The 15,063-nt window shown below is 42.1% G+C and overlaps 1 protein-coding gene across 2 annotated transcripts in view; it reads right to left on the bottom strand.

The window, feature by feature from the left end:
* Positions 1 to 12,246, bottom strand: part of dennd2da (DENN/MADD domain containing 2Da) — a 28,508-nt gene extending 16,262 nt beyond the window's left edge. Inside the window, exons 1-4 of one of the 2 annotated variants that reach the window (XM_076095511.1) lie at positions 12,050 to 12,246; positions 7,180 to 7,246; positions 6,987 to 7,073; positions 6,785 to 6,850 (exon numbers count right to left, since the gene is read on the bottom strand). In XM_076095511.1, the coding sequence (XP_075951626.1) occupies positions 6,785 to 6,850; positions 6,987 to 7,073; positions 7,180 to 7,246; positions 12,050 to 12,079 (250 nt within the window). In that variant the 5' untranslated portion in view covers positions 12,080 to 12,246. Of the gene's footprint in view, positions 1 to 4,041; positions 4,253 to 6,784; positions 6,851 to 6,986; positions 7,074 to 7,179; positions 7,247 to 12,049 lie in introns of those variants that run through there. The other variant, XM_076095512.1, reaches the window with a different exon arrangement.
* Between the last annotated feature and the right edge of the window lie 2,817 nt (positions 12,247 to 15,063).

The raw sequence follows: 15,063 nt of genomic DNA, 5'->3' as shown, positions 1-15,063 counted from the left end.
GAACAACTTTCACGTATGAAAAATGAGCCCAGCCAGATTTATGGGTATTACACAGGAACTTATTTTACCATTTCATTTGTACAAGTGACGACGTCGCCATGGAAATGCTGTTCAATTACCTTCTTAATAAAAGTATTTCTGGGTGTCTGTCTCATTTTTTATTTGATTTAGTTCACATTGAGATTTTTGGAAAATGTACTCATTTGTTTTAATCTAAGTAGTGAAATAAATCAAATGTTTGCAGCGCTTGAAGTTTAGAAGCACGTTATGTAGCTTTGAGCACTGTGCAGGTACTTGAAATGTGGGCTTTCAATGAGCAGTGACTGATACAATAGGCAGCGCTAAGTGTCTCATGTGCTGATGGACTACTGAGGTTGACCCTCTGTACCCAGCATTGTGTTCGCGTGCAGCAGACTGATAGAAACGTCGGTTGAGTCTGAGGTGAAGCTCAGCCTGAAAAATAGGTTGACGAGGAGCAGGTCACGTTTCCATGGTAACTTGGGTCAGACTCATCTAAACCTGGCATACTTCGGAAACACAAAAACCTGATATTGACCAGCTTCAACCAAGAAACCGAAACCACTCCACTAACATGAAAGCAGAAAGTAAAGTATGCTGTGGTGAACACAGACTGGTGACGACCAGGAAACATCACTGCGGAGAGGGCTAATAGCACACATACTGGAGCATATGATATTAGTAAGTACTGTAGATCAAGTGCAGTCCTATCCATCTGGATTGGCAATTGTACTGAACCACCACCATCAACAACACAGCTCTTCCATAGTAATGCTCTGTACTGCAGCTCTCACAGTGCTGAATCATTTGTTTACTTCAGACTCTGAGGAAAGAATTTTCATACTTGTGCTGCATTCAGGCCCTGTGGGGAAAAAGACAACTCTGTCGATGTCAGATGGTAAATAAACAGCATTGGGGAAAAAAGCTGGTATCAGTGTTTTTGATTCACTATTTAATCTGTCGATCGACTATTTGAAGAAAATATTCTTCAGTTCAACAATTTGAACCTCACTTGGGAAACTCCATCAACACACTCGTACTTCCCACTGCAAAGAGGGAAATACCTCAAGTGTGTGAAATGAAATCATGACAAACAAAGAGCAAATCTCTCAACTGGTCTCATCTGAAAGAGAGAACGGAGAGAAAGAGAACGCTAGAAATTGGCCCACATAAAAGTCGATAAGGCATCTCATGTTATGTGAACTCATTATCAAAAGTAAGACGTGCATTTTTAGTTCACATTGAAGAGAGAAATGATTCTTTATGAAGCCACATTGTCTGGAGATGCATTACTGTGGTTTGCCACATGAAACCATCTACAGAGTAGACCTGTATTTTTTAAATTAATTTTATAGCAAGGAATGTCATACCGAAATTGTACCGATTGTTAAATTTACTTTCATATGATGAAGTATAAATGAATGTAGTCAAAGACACTGACCAATTGAGTAAAGACACAAATATACTTGTATCAGTAAATTCTTACACACCCAGAATTTCACAGGTGGATATCTCCTAACCAATCTATAAATAGGATCATTTGTGTGCAAAGAAACCAAAGCCCATTTATAATTGTGTCGACACGAGACAATGCAGTTCAACCACTATTCTATAAAAAGGAACCACACAGTTCAGCCCAGTGAGGGCAAATATGGGTTGGACATGCGCCCTTCTTAGGAAAAAGAAGTTGTTAGATCCTGCTTAACGTGTTGAACTGTGCTGGTAACGAGAAGGCCGCCACACACTAACAGAAGCTCTGATCCCAAGTGGATCACCCGATGACAAAACCGGCAACACTGGACCACAAACTGCATTCTTGTTGGTGTGCGGTTGTGTCACTGCAATGTCTGGTTTGCCGTTGAACATGGCCTCGCGTTTATCACCGACTTGGACATACCCGTATGCGTTCGGTTAAAAGGCTGAATGAGTACAGTACAGCTGAACGTGCCCGAGACGAGTTTATCCTGGACGAGATTAAATAAAGACATTGTCCAGGTTTCACTTTCAATCTGGGTCCTGACAACAACAACCTTTAATCTAAGCCTAAAGTCCGCCTTACTCAACCTCAGTCTGTTTGCACTGTGTCAATAGCAACGCCAGTGTTTCCCACCAACGCCTTGCAGTTGAACAGGTTTGCACTCAATCAGCTACAAAGAAGCATACTAACTATAGAGCTAAATCTATATTAGATTACTCTTGACATCGATAATGACATCAGAGGCAAACCTGTCTTCAGCTACATGTTACTGCTAGATGTGCTGCTGCTGTTCAGCTATGATGAGGGTGTAAACAAAAGTGGTTCAACAGCCTGCCGCCCTCAGGCTCCTGAACATGTTCCAACCAATTCTATAGGAAAAGGAATGGAGTCGTCACTAGTGCACGACACAAAAACTCCTTGAATCCTGTTCAAATTCTATTTCTCCTTCAGAAAACCTGCAACCTGTAGATTTCATATACAATCTGTCCACTTATTTATCAGTCCAGTCCTAACAAAAAGTCCCAAATTCAGACAGTAGCTCCCAAAATGCTGTTTCATCACCAGTGGGGATCCCTTTTCAGTGTCAACAGCCACATTCCTGGCTTAATATGTAGCCAGCCATGAAGAGCCTCACACAGGCTATGCTGCGGGAGTAGGTGTTGGACTACAGATGTGAACGGTGGCTTGGTATCCTTCTGATTACACCAGCGATTCAAACGGACTGCAACAAAAGAGACATGTGTGACTGCCATGTCAGCTCCCTGGGCTTCAAAGTGACCCAGATTATCAGATTGAATCCGTTAAATAACTAAGAGCTAGTGGAATAAAACGTCAAGATTCAAGGCATCGAGTTAGGCACCATGCTGAAGTAACTTTATAGGCCCAATCTCCACACTCACGGACTTGGTGGCGCATGGCTGCAAAGTAGGTGAGGGTCTAGTTCTGTCCCACTTTCAAATGGTCGAGTGTTGGAGGGCTCTCTCACAGACATTTTGAGCCCTTTATGAACCCTTTCCGTAAGTCCACATTTCTCAGGGAATTACCCACAATTCATAGCAATGTGAGGTTAAACACGCAGGTTACCAGTGGGAAGTGTGGAAGCCTGAGATGTTAAAAAAAAGGTAAACAAAGAGGAGGGCACATGGGTGCTCAGCTTTAGACAAAAACATTAAAGACTAAAGATGGTACATAAACACAGAGACTATAGTACACAGACATTCATCAAACATTTCATTGCGTCATTGAAGCGGTTATGAAAAAAATGATTTAACAAAAACCTCTCCTCTCATGAAGGCGAAAGCCTGGAAGACGTTCAAATCAGGGAGTACAAAGTATTAAATAGATAAACAATATTGACGTTGTCGTGGGAACTTGATATGTCGCAGCAAAGTGCTGTCCTATTCGTATTTACACCATTTCAAGCCCTCACAGTCTCTCACACTCAACCATTTAACAGATGACGTCAGTAAGTCCCTGAGGGTTCAGGGTTTAAGGCTTTAGGGGACATTGGGATTGGGCCCTAGTGTGCACTTGTCATGGCCAGAAGTCTGGTTTTGGATTGACACAGTGAACGACTAAAGCGTTGTTTTACGGAAAATAAAACGTCTATTTAACTTCCAATATCAGACAGCTGCCAAATACCAAACTGCGTTTAGAAAGAGGCGGATTTAACGTTCTGACGTTTGAGGTGCTAAACTCGCTGCGCTACATTGGAGTCCATAATTCATTCGGCGTGTTTATGCATTATTTCAGCATGTTTTATGCACTTTATTTTATTATATTTGTCCACCGTATTTACCTACTAAAGTGGTTGACAACTTAACACACGGATATAACGTTACAACTTGCGCGAGACATGTCAACATCGCACGCTCCAACAGGTTGACAACGATACGTGTTAACGTTAGTCGGTGAACAAAACACCGTTTAACAGCAACGTAGGTCATCATTTTGTAAACTTCTCCAGGGGTTTTGTTTTTGTCCTATCTACGTAGACTATGTCAGTCACAGAATTCATAGTGGATAGTGTGCAGTAGGCTACTCACTCCATCTGTTCCTGATGTTCGTCAGTCGACCCCCCTTTCTTCTCTTTACTACCGCTTCACTCATATCTGCTTCACCCCGCAAACACACCGCAGTCCTCTCGGTTGTTTTTGTCCGCAAACTCAGTAGTACAGCAGAGGCACTCTACCGTCTCCATTCCCGCACATACGCCGCATCCCCGGCTCGCGCTCACCGCCCCTATCCGCGTGCTTCACAGGCTGAAACAGCTTCTACTGCTTGGAGCGTGCCCAAGCGCTGGTGTCCTCTGTTGTGTTGCGTTCAAGTCAGGTCCGCAAAAACGACCCTTAATTCCCTAATGTTGAATGTTGAATGTTGCTACTACAGCAGTTATTTTTCTTACTCTGTCTGTATGGGAAATCGCGACGTGTAAACTAATTCAAGTTAGTCACACGTCAAGTTACAATAACTACAAGGTGTCGTTGAAGCTCGACAGGCCGACAGAAACAAAAAGGTGCGTGTTGTTCTTTAAGTCCCTCCAGCTGTAACCGTGAAGCAACAACCAGCAGACAGTGACTCAAACCCCTTGAGTAAGAGCAGGTCAGAATAGCTTTTAACTTCATACGAACCCAGTAAATGTTAGGGAGCTGAATCACACCTACTTTCATGACTTTTCTTCCACTTTGACAAGACTGTAAAGACCCTTGAAAATGCTGTTTACTATACGTTCAGGTTGTAAATAGAGAAATACCCACAGCAGTACAATATAGTTTACATCCGTGAAGTAGCCTTCAAATACCTGATCACATCAGTTTCCAAAGGGCTAATAGCTTGCATATTTTCCAACTAACCTTCGGATGTTCTCCATAGTACTGGGAGGAAACGATATGGTCTGGACTCCAGGGTATACAAATGCACTCTAACAGAATTGGGGGACTTGCGAAGGCAGATCTGAAAATATGGTCATAACACTTCCTACTCAGTATACAATGTATACTATAACAGACTTTAGGAAGCTAAGCTTCATCTGACTAGTAAAAAGACCATGACATGTCAAATTATGAATGCCCCTTTAATAGTCCATCATTTGCAATACTACTTTGTATGAAGCCTTTATTGGATTTATGTGATTAATCTCGGACATCTGCAAAGATGTGAGTTCATGAATTCATACCTTTAATCTCAAAAATGTTGATATTTTTAATGTATTATTCTCTCCAACCCCTTTTCAAATGGATCAGTATGTCATTCCATGTTGAAAATCTCGCAGGCGCTTTGCCAATTTTTATTCTATTACCTTAAAAAATGGTCCTTTCTGAAACCCTGACCATCTTTAATCAAATGCTTTCAGCTGCTTATGACAAATTGCTTTTATCTTCTGCAAGCGGAGACAAATTAAATACTTTTTACTGAATGCTTTGATAGACAGTGGGAAAGTCCTGACCCAATCCCCCAGCTCAACAGGGGCCCACGCCTCTCAACCACCCATACCAGCCCCCTTCACCCCCCTTCAGTGAGATCCACTCAGATCTAAATCTTTATGGCTTTAAGCCTCCAAACAGAAACATACGGTAGATTAAATACGCATCAAGTAAAACAAATGAAGTTTCTTCATCATCACAGTGTGAAATAAAATTTAACTGACAAAGTTAAACGCCGATATGGAAAAACTGTTATCTAGTGGCAGGACGCCGTCATCTCGCGGGTCACAAAATCAACATGCATTGTGGGAGATGTGGTACATGGTCACTGTACACTGTAAAGCAGCATAGACTTTAATTTTAAGACAATCATATGCCTTTTATATGGAAGCCCATTTCCGGCAGCAAAAAAAAAATACAAAATAAGATAAAAATATCCCCATGGCACTTTTGGTGCATCCATCTGTAACCATAACACTGACCAGATGTTTCCAGTTGCTGTTCAATGAAGGTTGCCACATCGGTTTTATTATTTCTATGCCAGAGCTGCTTCTTGCTTGAAATCCTTTCAAGGTTGCGTTTGCTGAGTACAATCCCACGTGGAAGAGCAAGCAATTGAAGTATTTCATCTGTTGTAAAGCCACGTTTAAAGTAATCTTCAATGTACTCACAATCCATTTATATGTCAAATGTAGGGTAACCTATGAAGAGCTGCTTCTATGACTGTTGTGTTAAAGTATCTCATAATTTGGACTTTCTATCTCACAATTGTGATATTAAAAATCATAGTTATGACTTTTTATCTCATAATTATGACTATCTCATAATTTCGAACATGGGGATATTTTTATTTGCAAGTCTAACTTTTCATATTTTTATTTTTATTTTTATTTTTTTTTTTTTGCTGGCAGATTCACGGGCCACATAAAATGACGTGGCGGGCCTTGAGTTTGACACATGTTTTAGAATGTCTTGGCTGGTACAAATGAGTAGTATGTAAATTAGATTTTTAAGAAAGCAACACAATACAGAAGGGTAAGGGGCATTTGCTCTTTGAGGGAACTCGAAGCGGCAACAAGGATTCTGCCGGTGAACTAGTCCCCCTAACAAGTGCATGAACATTAACTCTTAGTTTAATTAGCAGCGCCAAACTCTGAGCACTTAAGAAGGAGGGTGGGATGGTGAGCTGACAGCATGCTGTCATGCTGTGTCTAAAATTAATTTTGCATTAACTCAAGCAGCTGGTGAATGAGCCAGTGATTGTAAAGCCTGAATGAAACAGTTGATGCCCATTAGCTAAGGCTCCATTTAGCATTCCACACTTTGCCATGTCCACTCAATGCTCACGTTGTCCCTTCGTACATACCTGTCTGCTTCACCTGGTCCTGGGTACGGTTCGGCTGTGAGGCACCATCTTCATCTGGGACTGACTCTAGAATTAGAAATGAAAAAGAACCCACAAGGTTTGGCCAGTCTGTGTTCTTCATAAGGAAACTGATCTGTCACGTTTTTGTCTGTGATCATTTTTTAGACAGACTGTAGGGGAACTACGAAAGAGCATCAGTTACCCTGTCTCGATGTCTCCCGTACTGATGAAAATGACAGCAACCCTCTCCGCCGTGTAAATGCCTCGTCATCAGAACTGTTGCTCCTTTCTGCGGAGGTTCACATCGACACAATGAAGAGTCATCAATGAGTAAATGGCTAATAGAGATGCAAGTGTTGTCTGTATAATATGCATTTTATGATCCGCTGTCTTACTTTTAACACGGAAGGATGAGAAGCTGAAACTCTTTCTGGTGTTCGGCGACAGTTGCTGCTCCAAATTCTGAGAGAAAGGAGAATAAAGATAGATTTAAATTAAATATTAACTAAGAGGCAAGCATAAAGTCAATTAGTGGTCTAGTTTTCCACCTTCCTCATAAAAGAAATACGCCTGTTACATGTCTATCTGTATCCCAACAGCTACTGTTCCTAATGATTTTGGTGACCTCTTGACCTTTCATCTAGTGCTGTTGTCGGGTCACAATCTTCACTCTTGATCCAACGTGTCTTAACTAATGGTCGGGTTTCAGAGACATTTTCAATAGGAGTCTTTTGGTCCCCTGAGGATGAACACCTCCTTGCACGGCAACTGGATTCTCGTGAGGTCACGAGATCACACGAGTCTCGTGGGATCACAGATCAGGTGATAAATCCACCTCATCAGGCTGCTGCTCCTCAGAGTGATTTGGTCATTAGATGATTGATCTAGTACTGTAGATAGGGGCCAGGTTGCCAAGATCTTTGCCGTGGATAATCATGGTCCGAAGAGGACGAACCATGTTGGATTTTGGTGATTCTGTAGTGTCAACATGTTTTGTCCCCCTCAGGCGGCAACCTCCGGTTCTGCCGAGTGAAGCCAAGTGACAAGAAGTCAGATTTTGTGGAAGTCTATGAGAAAATGACTCTACTTCTCTCTTGATTTATTCCCTCAGTAAACATTGTAAACATGAGTTTATGGTCTCAAACTCTAGTTTCAAGTCTTCTTCAATACAGCATGATGTTCATTTAGTAAATTATGGTCCATTTAGAGTCAAACAGACCATAAAGCAGAGTATGCTTTAGGGCGGGGCTACTGTGATTGACAGGTCGCTGCCGCTACCAGAGCCGTATACAGCATCTCTACGTCACTCCTCCGCAATCCAAATATGCTAACTTCTGTTCATTGGTTGCAAAAAAAACAACATGGCGTCGGCCATAATCCAAGATGGCGACAGGGAAATTGCTGAACTCAAGGCTTCAAAATGTCAGTCCACAAACCAATGGGTGAAGTCATGATGACTACGTCCACTTCTCATATACAGTCTGTGGCTAAACAAGTAGCAAAAATAATAAGTGAAGCTTTAAACTCGCGTAAAGTGTTTTAATTGCAATACTGTATATTCCCACTTATTTTTGTATGACTTAGAAAGTGAGGGCATTTCATGTAAACAGTTGGTGGTCAGGCTCACGCTGTCTAGTTTTAACGTGGCTTAGTCAGCTTGGTCACTGACACTGATACCACTATACAGACACCATTCCTTTACTGCCACTGAGCCTCTGTTGTTGCTTGGTTTGAATACTCAACTGCATGAACTTTATATGAGCATTATCGGTTCTGCATGGGAAGACACGGCCGCTATTTATAGCCGACCAAAAATGACAGGACATGATGGTGCCCTATGGGAAAACTCCCCGGCAATATAAACCACCAGTGTACAAGTGGAATGCATGGATGCAGGGTTAGTGGAGCGTGTCATTAAGTAAAGTATTTGTAATATCAGTTTGTTATAGTTGTAAAACATTGTCAGTTTTCTGCTCTTGTCACTAGCGGAAATTGCAGTTTCTGCAAGCTTTAACATTTGCTTTTCAGTCAGTTATTGATCTTTTCCTGTGGTAACAAACCCGTGGTACAGGAAGTGAGTTTTATGTTTCATGTTTGTTTTGAATAAACTGGGTATAGTGAACATGGCCCTGAAAGTATTTAGCACTTTCATTAAGTATCATCTCCCGAGCAGTGCTCAAATTAAGTTCCAGGAATTGTCCAGTATCCATCCACCCAGCACTTCAGTCAGGCTGTTCTTTGACAAGAAATAGTTCCAGCACATAGCTCCCCTTCAACCACAAACTGTAGGTTTTTTTCCATGCTTGTGTAAAGATCAAATAAGCATGCTACAGATGCTTTAATTGTGTGGACTGAACTTTGGACAGAGCCAGGCTAGCTTTTCCCCTTTCCACCAGTGTTTATGCTAGGCCAAGCATTGCCTGACTCCAGATCTGTACTCAACCCTCAGACTTAACATCGATATTGATCTTCATCTTCAATTTACTCTCAAAAAGGAAGCAAATAAGTATATTTCTCCTTTAAAGTCTCCACGCGTAGAGTTGGAAACAAGTCATTTTGGGGCCTTCGAGTGGTATAAAACAAATGAAGACTCACTGAACATGAAGCCCTGAAAAAGCACATCAGACCACCAAAATGCAAATGCTATTTGAGGCCTCTGGCTAGTGGCCGTTGCAGTGCTTTCAGACCTGTGCACACTTGCCCTTCCTCTGGCTTATCTTTCACTTCAAAGAACAATGGCCTCAGTCGCCATAGTGACCACGCCTGTAACTACACAATATGGGAGGTGATTTCTACACTGACTCCATCACGAACACACTCTTTTATGACAGAATTGCAGTGTTTTTCCTCGGCTTATCGCTTCCAGTTCAATAAAGCAGGTCATTGTATTCTCTGCTATCACTCACATTAGTCCTTGCTATAAATGTTCTTACTTATTCTTGCACCAAGGCTGATTGTCAAACCTGTCAAAGCGGATAACTTGCCAGTGATGTAATAAATATCAATAAACACTCACACAGTCCATTTTTCTGCAGAATGAGTACTTTTACTTACTTAAAGGTACTACAAGAAATTTTAATTTGCGTTGATTTTGGCGGTCCCTGTGGACAAAAGTGGTAGAGTTTCCGAGTCGCTTTATAAAACCTCTAACTTTACTGCAGCAGTGTGTGGGAGTCTATCCCGCTCAGACCTGGTTCTGGTTCTGCCGTGCCGCCCTTAGAGGGCTCAGCAATATGGCCTGGGCCTCCAGCAGTGTGAAGTCGGTGTTGGCTCCCAGCGGGGACCGGCGGATCAATCGAGGAGAAGCTTTGTTCCTGGACGAGGAGACGCTGCTGCTGGGAGCTGAGCTCTCCTCCTACAACTGCAGGTCGGATCTGGGTCTGTCCACGGTGGGCTGCTTGCTGCTAAAGGCCCTGCTGGATTCTTCTGGTGAGCCTGATGGATTCGTTTGATTTTGTCTTAATTGGACCAGGTGGCACCGACCAGAATTAAGAATAACTATATAGAAATAGACAATCTTCTCGTTTACTTATCTAGGTCATAAAGAGGCATCAGTATTAAATCGAGACTGTTTCCTAACCAGTTAAAAGTTCCTCCAAGTGACTTTAAAATTATAATTGCGCTTTTACTTCAGTGAAATTTTGAATGCAGGACATTTATTTGAGTATAAATACATTGGTGTGTTGGTACTTTTCAAATTTAAAAGTAAATAATCTGAGTAGCGGTGTGCTGTGCCCACGCTTTGCTAAGCCATTGTAAATAATGGGTTTCAGAGTGCAGTGGTGCCCTTAACAGTCCGCCTCACTCCCCGCCGCTCCACAGGAGGACTAGCTACGAGGTAACTAGCCAGCCATCCGTCTTCTTAGCTGCATCCGCTCTCTTCCTGGCGTGCTGCAGCAACACTTTACAGCCCTGCTGACGTGTGTTGTCATCATCACAACTAACAACAATCACCATTTTTCTTTCATACCTGTCAACTGACCACGAAAATGTTGGTTGTACTCTTCTATTTCTATGATATTAACCAAAACCTATTCTTATTTAATTACGTTGACTCCTTGTACATGCTGGATCAGACTTGAAGATCCTGCACCGTCCTACTTTTCACCTCTAGTCACTCCTCATGCCTGCTCGGGCTTTACGATTTTAAACTGCCAACTATTCCAAAAACAAAAGGTGGTACCGAGCCCCGCTTCTCAGGAATCGTCTTCCTACTCAAGTTTGAGAGTCTGCCTCAGTCGACTACTTCAAAAGTAAACTCAAAACACATCAGCCTTCAACCTCACTTAGTCTGCCCTAAAATACTCAATTACAGTTATCAGCTTTCCCTTTTGTATATTGCATGTAGTGTGTGTGTCCAATTATTACGTTTGCAATGCGCTATATCTCACTTCTATACATTTTAGTGTGTTTTGCTTATGTTACTCATTGCTGTTTGTATCATAAGTACAGCCCTTTGACGCATGCTTTGTGATATCATATGAACTTTGACTTTATCGGACTAGTTTGCTTGATCAAGTTATCACAAAGTACTGACTGACTGCTAACTAATGTTTGGACGATAGAGGAAGTGGGAGAAGTACCTAAGGGTTGATCAGCACTTCTGTCTGCGCCTGCTCTGATGCTGAAACTCCATTGTTGAGACATAAACACCCTGATGGAACACATGCTTTTGTTCAGCTTATAGTAATGGAGTAGCCCCCAGGATACCATTTAGAATCATCCTACAATAAATACCATATAAAGTAGATCATTTGTCAATGGAAGCCAGCAAAGCCTGGACAGAACAGGAAATACTTTGCTAGCTGAGACAGGTGTGCAGGAAGTTGCAATCGCTGATAGTCGAGCGATATGTTTGCGGGTACATTTCATGTCTTTACATATGACATTACCTCAAGTCAAGAAATGCACACACACCCCTCCCCTCGACTCAATACTAAAGTGGTGTGCACTTGTCATATAATTCTTACCACAGGAAGTAAAAATGAAGCTGCTAACATCAAAGTTCTCCATTCCTCCTGTCATGTGACATTCACAGGAAATATCGCAGATGTTTTAACATCTTTACATTTCCCCGTGCTGTTTCTTTTTTCTTCTGGTTTCCTAATTGCTACCTTCATTTATGATATTGTTCAGATACTGATTTCAATACATATGTAAAGTGAGCATACGAATGTCAAGTTAATCACAGCTGAGCCTGAAACAAGTGAAGCAGCCTTGAAGTGAAAACACAGAGAGCATGGTTTATGGAAGGAGCTCACTCACCTCCTGCGCTGGCTGTGACGTCTTGTCCATTTGTCTTGGTTGAGCAGAAGAAACTGAATCGGGTTCTAATGTTCTGACTTTGTCATAACTTTGATTTTTTTATTCCTTCAACGGATAAATAACAGCGTTAAATGTTCTCCTGCTCAGCATACACGGGCAGTGTAAACAACTGCTGTCAAGTGCACTGTATGAGGAAGTGCACCAGTTGAAGTGTGCGGTCGATGGACTTCAGTCTCAGGCTGGGATTTCCTCTTTCAATGTCAAACCAAAGTACAATGACGTTGCAACACAATATGTGTGTGTGTGTGTGTGTGTGAGGGTATTGTGCAGTGAAACCTGTTCATCGGCTTTTGGAACCAGTTAGTGCACTGGATAACGACTATTATTGTATATGCACTCTACAAACCTGCAGTCTGCTTGTGTTGGCAGACACAAAAGAGTTACAAGGAAGAATAATTAGTGGGATAAAGAAAAAGGACGACATTTGTGGTTCCACTGCTATCTATTTTAATCTGTCTTTTAAAACTGACCATCATGAGACCAACAGTCTTAAAGCTATGTAATGCTAAATCAGTGGCATACTCTTTTAAGTCCTGGTCCCCCCGGCAGAGTTCAAAGTCATCCACGAGTATTCACTAAATCAATATAGGGACTGCTCACAGGGCTAGTTTAAAGCACCTTGAAGCAACTTTGTGATATTGGGCAACTGACTTGACTAGAAGTTGTCACAAGGACTCTCTTGTCTTTGTTGGGTTGCCTGGTCTGGCTCCCTGTCTTTGTCTCCACCTCCAGCTCACTTCCCCCAGGCCATGTCCTCTCCTCTCAAACCCCAAACCCACCGTCCTCGAACCATCCACTAGATGCCCTCAGACTCCAGTCCTGTTCACCTGACACCAACAAATTGATTTAACACCAAGAAGTGGCCCTTAGAAATGGGTTCTCAGGGCCCTCACATTGTCTCCTCCTACCTATGTAAATGGTATTAGTTGATAGGACATGACTGGGGTAGACTTTTCAGTCATGTCGGTGTTCATGATTCACTTCAGGCGATTGTTACTTTCAGGCATCCCGTGCTCTGGACTGCTTAGGTCCACAACTTCACCATATGAAGAGGAATTTACCCCCAAAGCCATCTCTGAGTACATGGGCGGACGTCTCATCGTTGCTCTCCTGCATGAAGTGGATTCAACACAACAGCAAACATTGATAAGAGTACATGACAACTTGTTGACAGTTCCCTCTGTGCGGTAAGGGTGTGTGCTGGCAGCTCAACCACTTCTACTGTACATGTAGATGACAGTGTGAATGTAAGGTCACGGTCAGTGCGAGTGTTTTGACATTATGTTCTTAAAGCAGATCTGATAGCAGAACAGATGAAAATGATACAAATCAGCAGCTGTCTTGCAAACTGTGACCTGTGTGTGTGTGGGCAGGTGTATAATAGGTGCAATTATCTTATCTGAGCAGCAGGGTCGAACTTGAACAAAACACCGACCTCGCTCCAGATCATAAAGCAGTGTACTCTGACCGGATCTGAAGTACTGTGTGGAGGTACGGGGCACCCTACAGTCAGTATGGGTACAAAGAAAAGAGCCATGAGGGGAGTAAACAACGTTTGATGTCGGGAACACACTCGCAGGGTGATTTTAAAGTCACATGCACTGAAATTTAGGAATCTGGTGGAATGTGATGGAATGTATATGTTCTCTGTTCTGTTATTTATCATTTTGTTTTTTACAAACATTTTTCTTCTCTTTTTTTAAACGTTCAAAATAAAACATATTTAAAATCAACCAATGGGATGCTTCTAGGGGCCCTGGCCATCAGGTCCCACTCAAGATGAACACACACATACGTGCATAGATGATTTGTCGGTTCAGATCTACAAGTGCAGTGGGGCTGGGTCTGCCGTGCAGCATCAGGCACAAAGACACATTCACACACACTACAGAGCAGGATGTTTCTATAGAAGTGATTTCATTCAGAATATGGTGGAACATTGAAAAAACGTTATGAAGTAGACAAAGTTGAGTTTGCCTTTATTGTGTCTGAAGTAGAGAAAAGCCTTCAACTTCTTCTGTATAACAGCGCCCTCTGGTGGGGCCGGGCCCCATGGGCCCCTCATGTAAAAACGCTGATGCAGGTAAGAAGAAAAGTATGTTTTTCGTTTAGAGGTGAACTATCTCTTTTCTTCACAGAGAAATCAGTCCATACGCAACCAAGTGTTTAAGTTACATTACAATCAGTTCACACATTGGCAATGCAAAGCAATTAATATATGTGAAATTGTTACATACAGTAGCAGCTGATACCTTTAAGTACATTGAGCTTTTGTTCTTTCTTCTCAGTAAACTTTGAATGCAGGACTTTTACCCGTAACAGAGTATTTGTGCACTGCTGTAGTAGTACTGGACAGCATGGTGGTGCAGTGGTTAGCACTGTCTCCTGACAGCACGGGGTTCAATGAACATGTCTCCAGGTTCTCTGGCTTCCTCCCACGGACCAAACACATGCAGCTTAGTTAATTGTTCACCCTAACTTACTTGTAGGGGTGAATGTGAGCGTCAATGCTTGTCTGGGTGTGATTGACCGGCAACGACAGGAGAAGTTAGTCTTTCAAAATAAAACAGGAAACACTATGCACAGAGAAACAGGGATGTTACACTTATGACTCTTCTGTACCTGTACTACTGTCACACTAAGTGTTAGCGTGTCACTGATAAATATTAAGATGGTTTCTATCACTGAAGTAAAACAAGAAGTAAACACATATCATATTGTTGTCTGATAGTAAAGGTTGCCGGTAGCCAGCATTAGGCTATCTTATCTCCAGGCCCTGTGTTGTACAGGAGCCCAGTTTAAACACCTTTATTATTTTAACTGAGACAGAATTATTCTTGTATGGCATGTAGTTGAAAATGAAGTTACAAATATCACTCTGATTGATACAGGCAAACCTGGTACTTTTCTTTTGAGATTTAACATTTGTTGTACACACACAAAAAGAGATCCAC

This window comes from Anarhichas minor, unplaced genomic scaffold (assembly GCF_050575085.1).
Source record: "Anarhichas minor isolate MPS153535 unplaced genomic scaffold, ASM5057508v1 ptg000020l, whole genome shotgun sequence".
Classification (NCBI taxonomy): domain Eukaryota; kingdom Metazoa; phylum Chordata; class Actinopteri; order Perciformes; family Anarhichadidae; genus Anarhichas; species Anarhichas minor.
The sequence above is the reverse complement of the archived record's forward strand: the minus strand, read 5'-3'. Positions and strand labels throughout refer to the sequence as shown.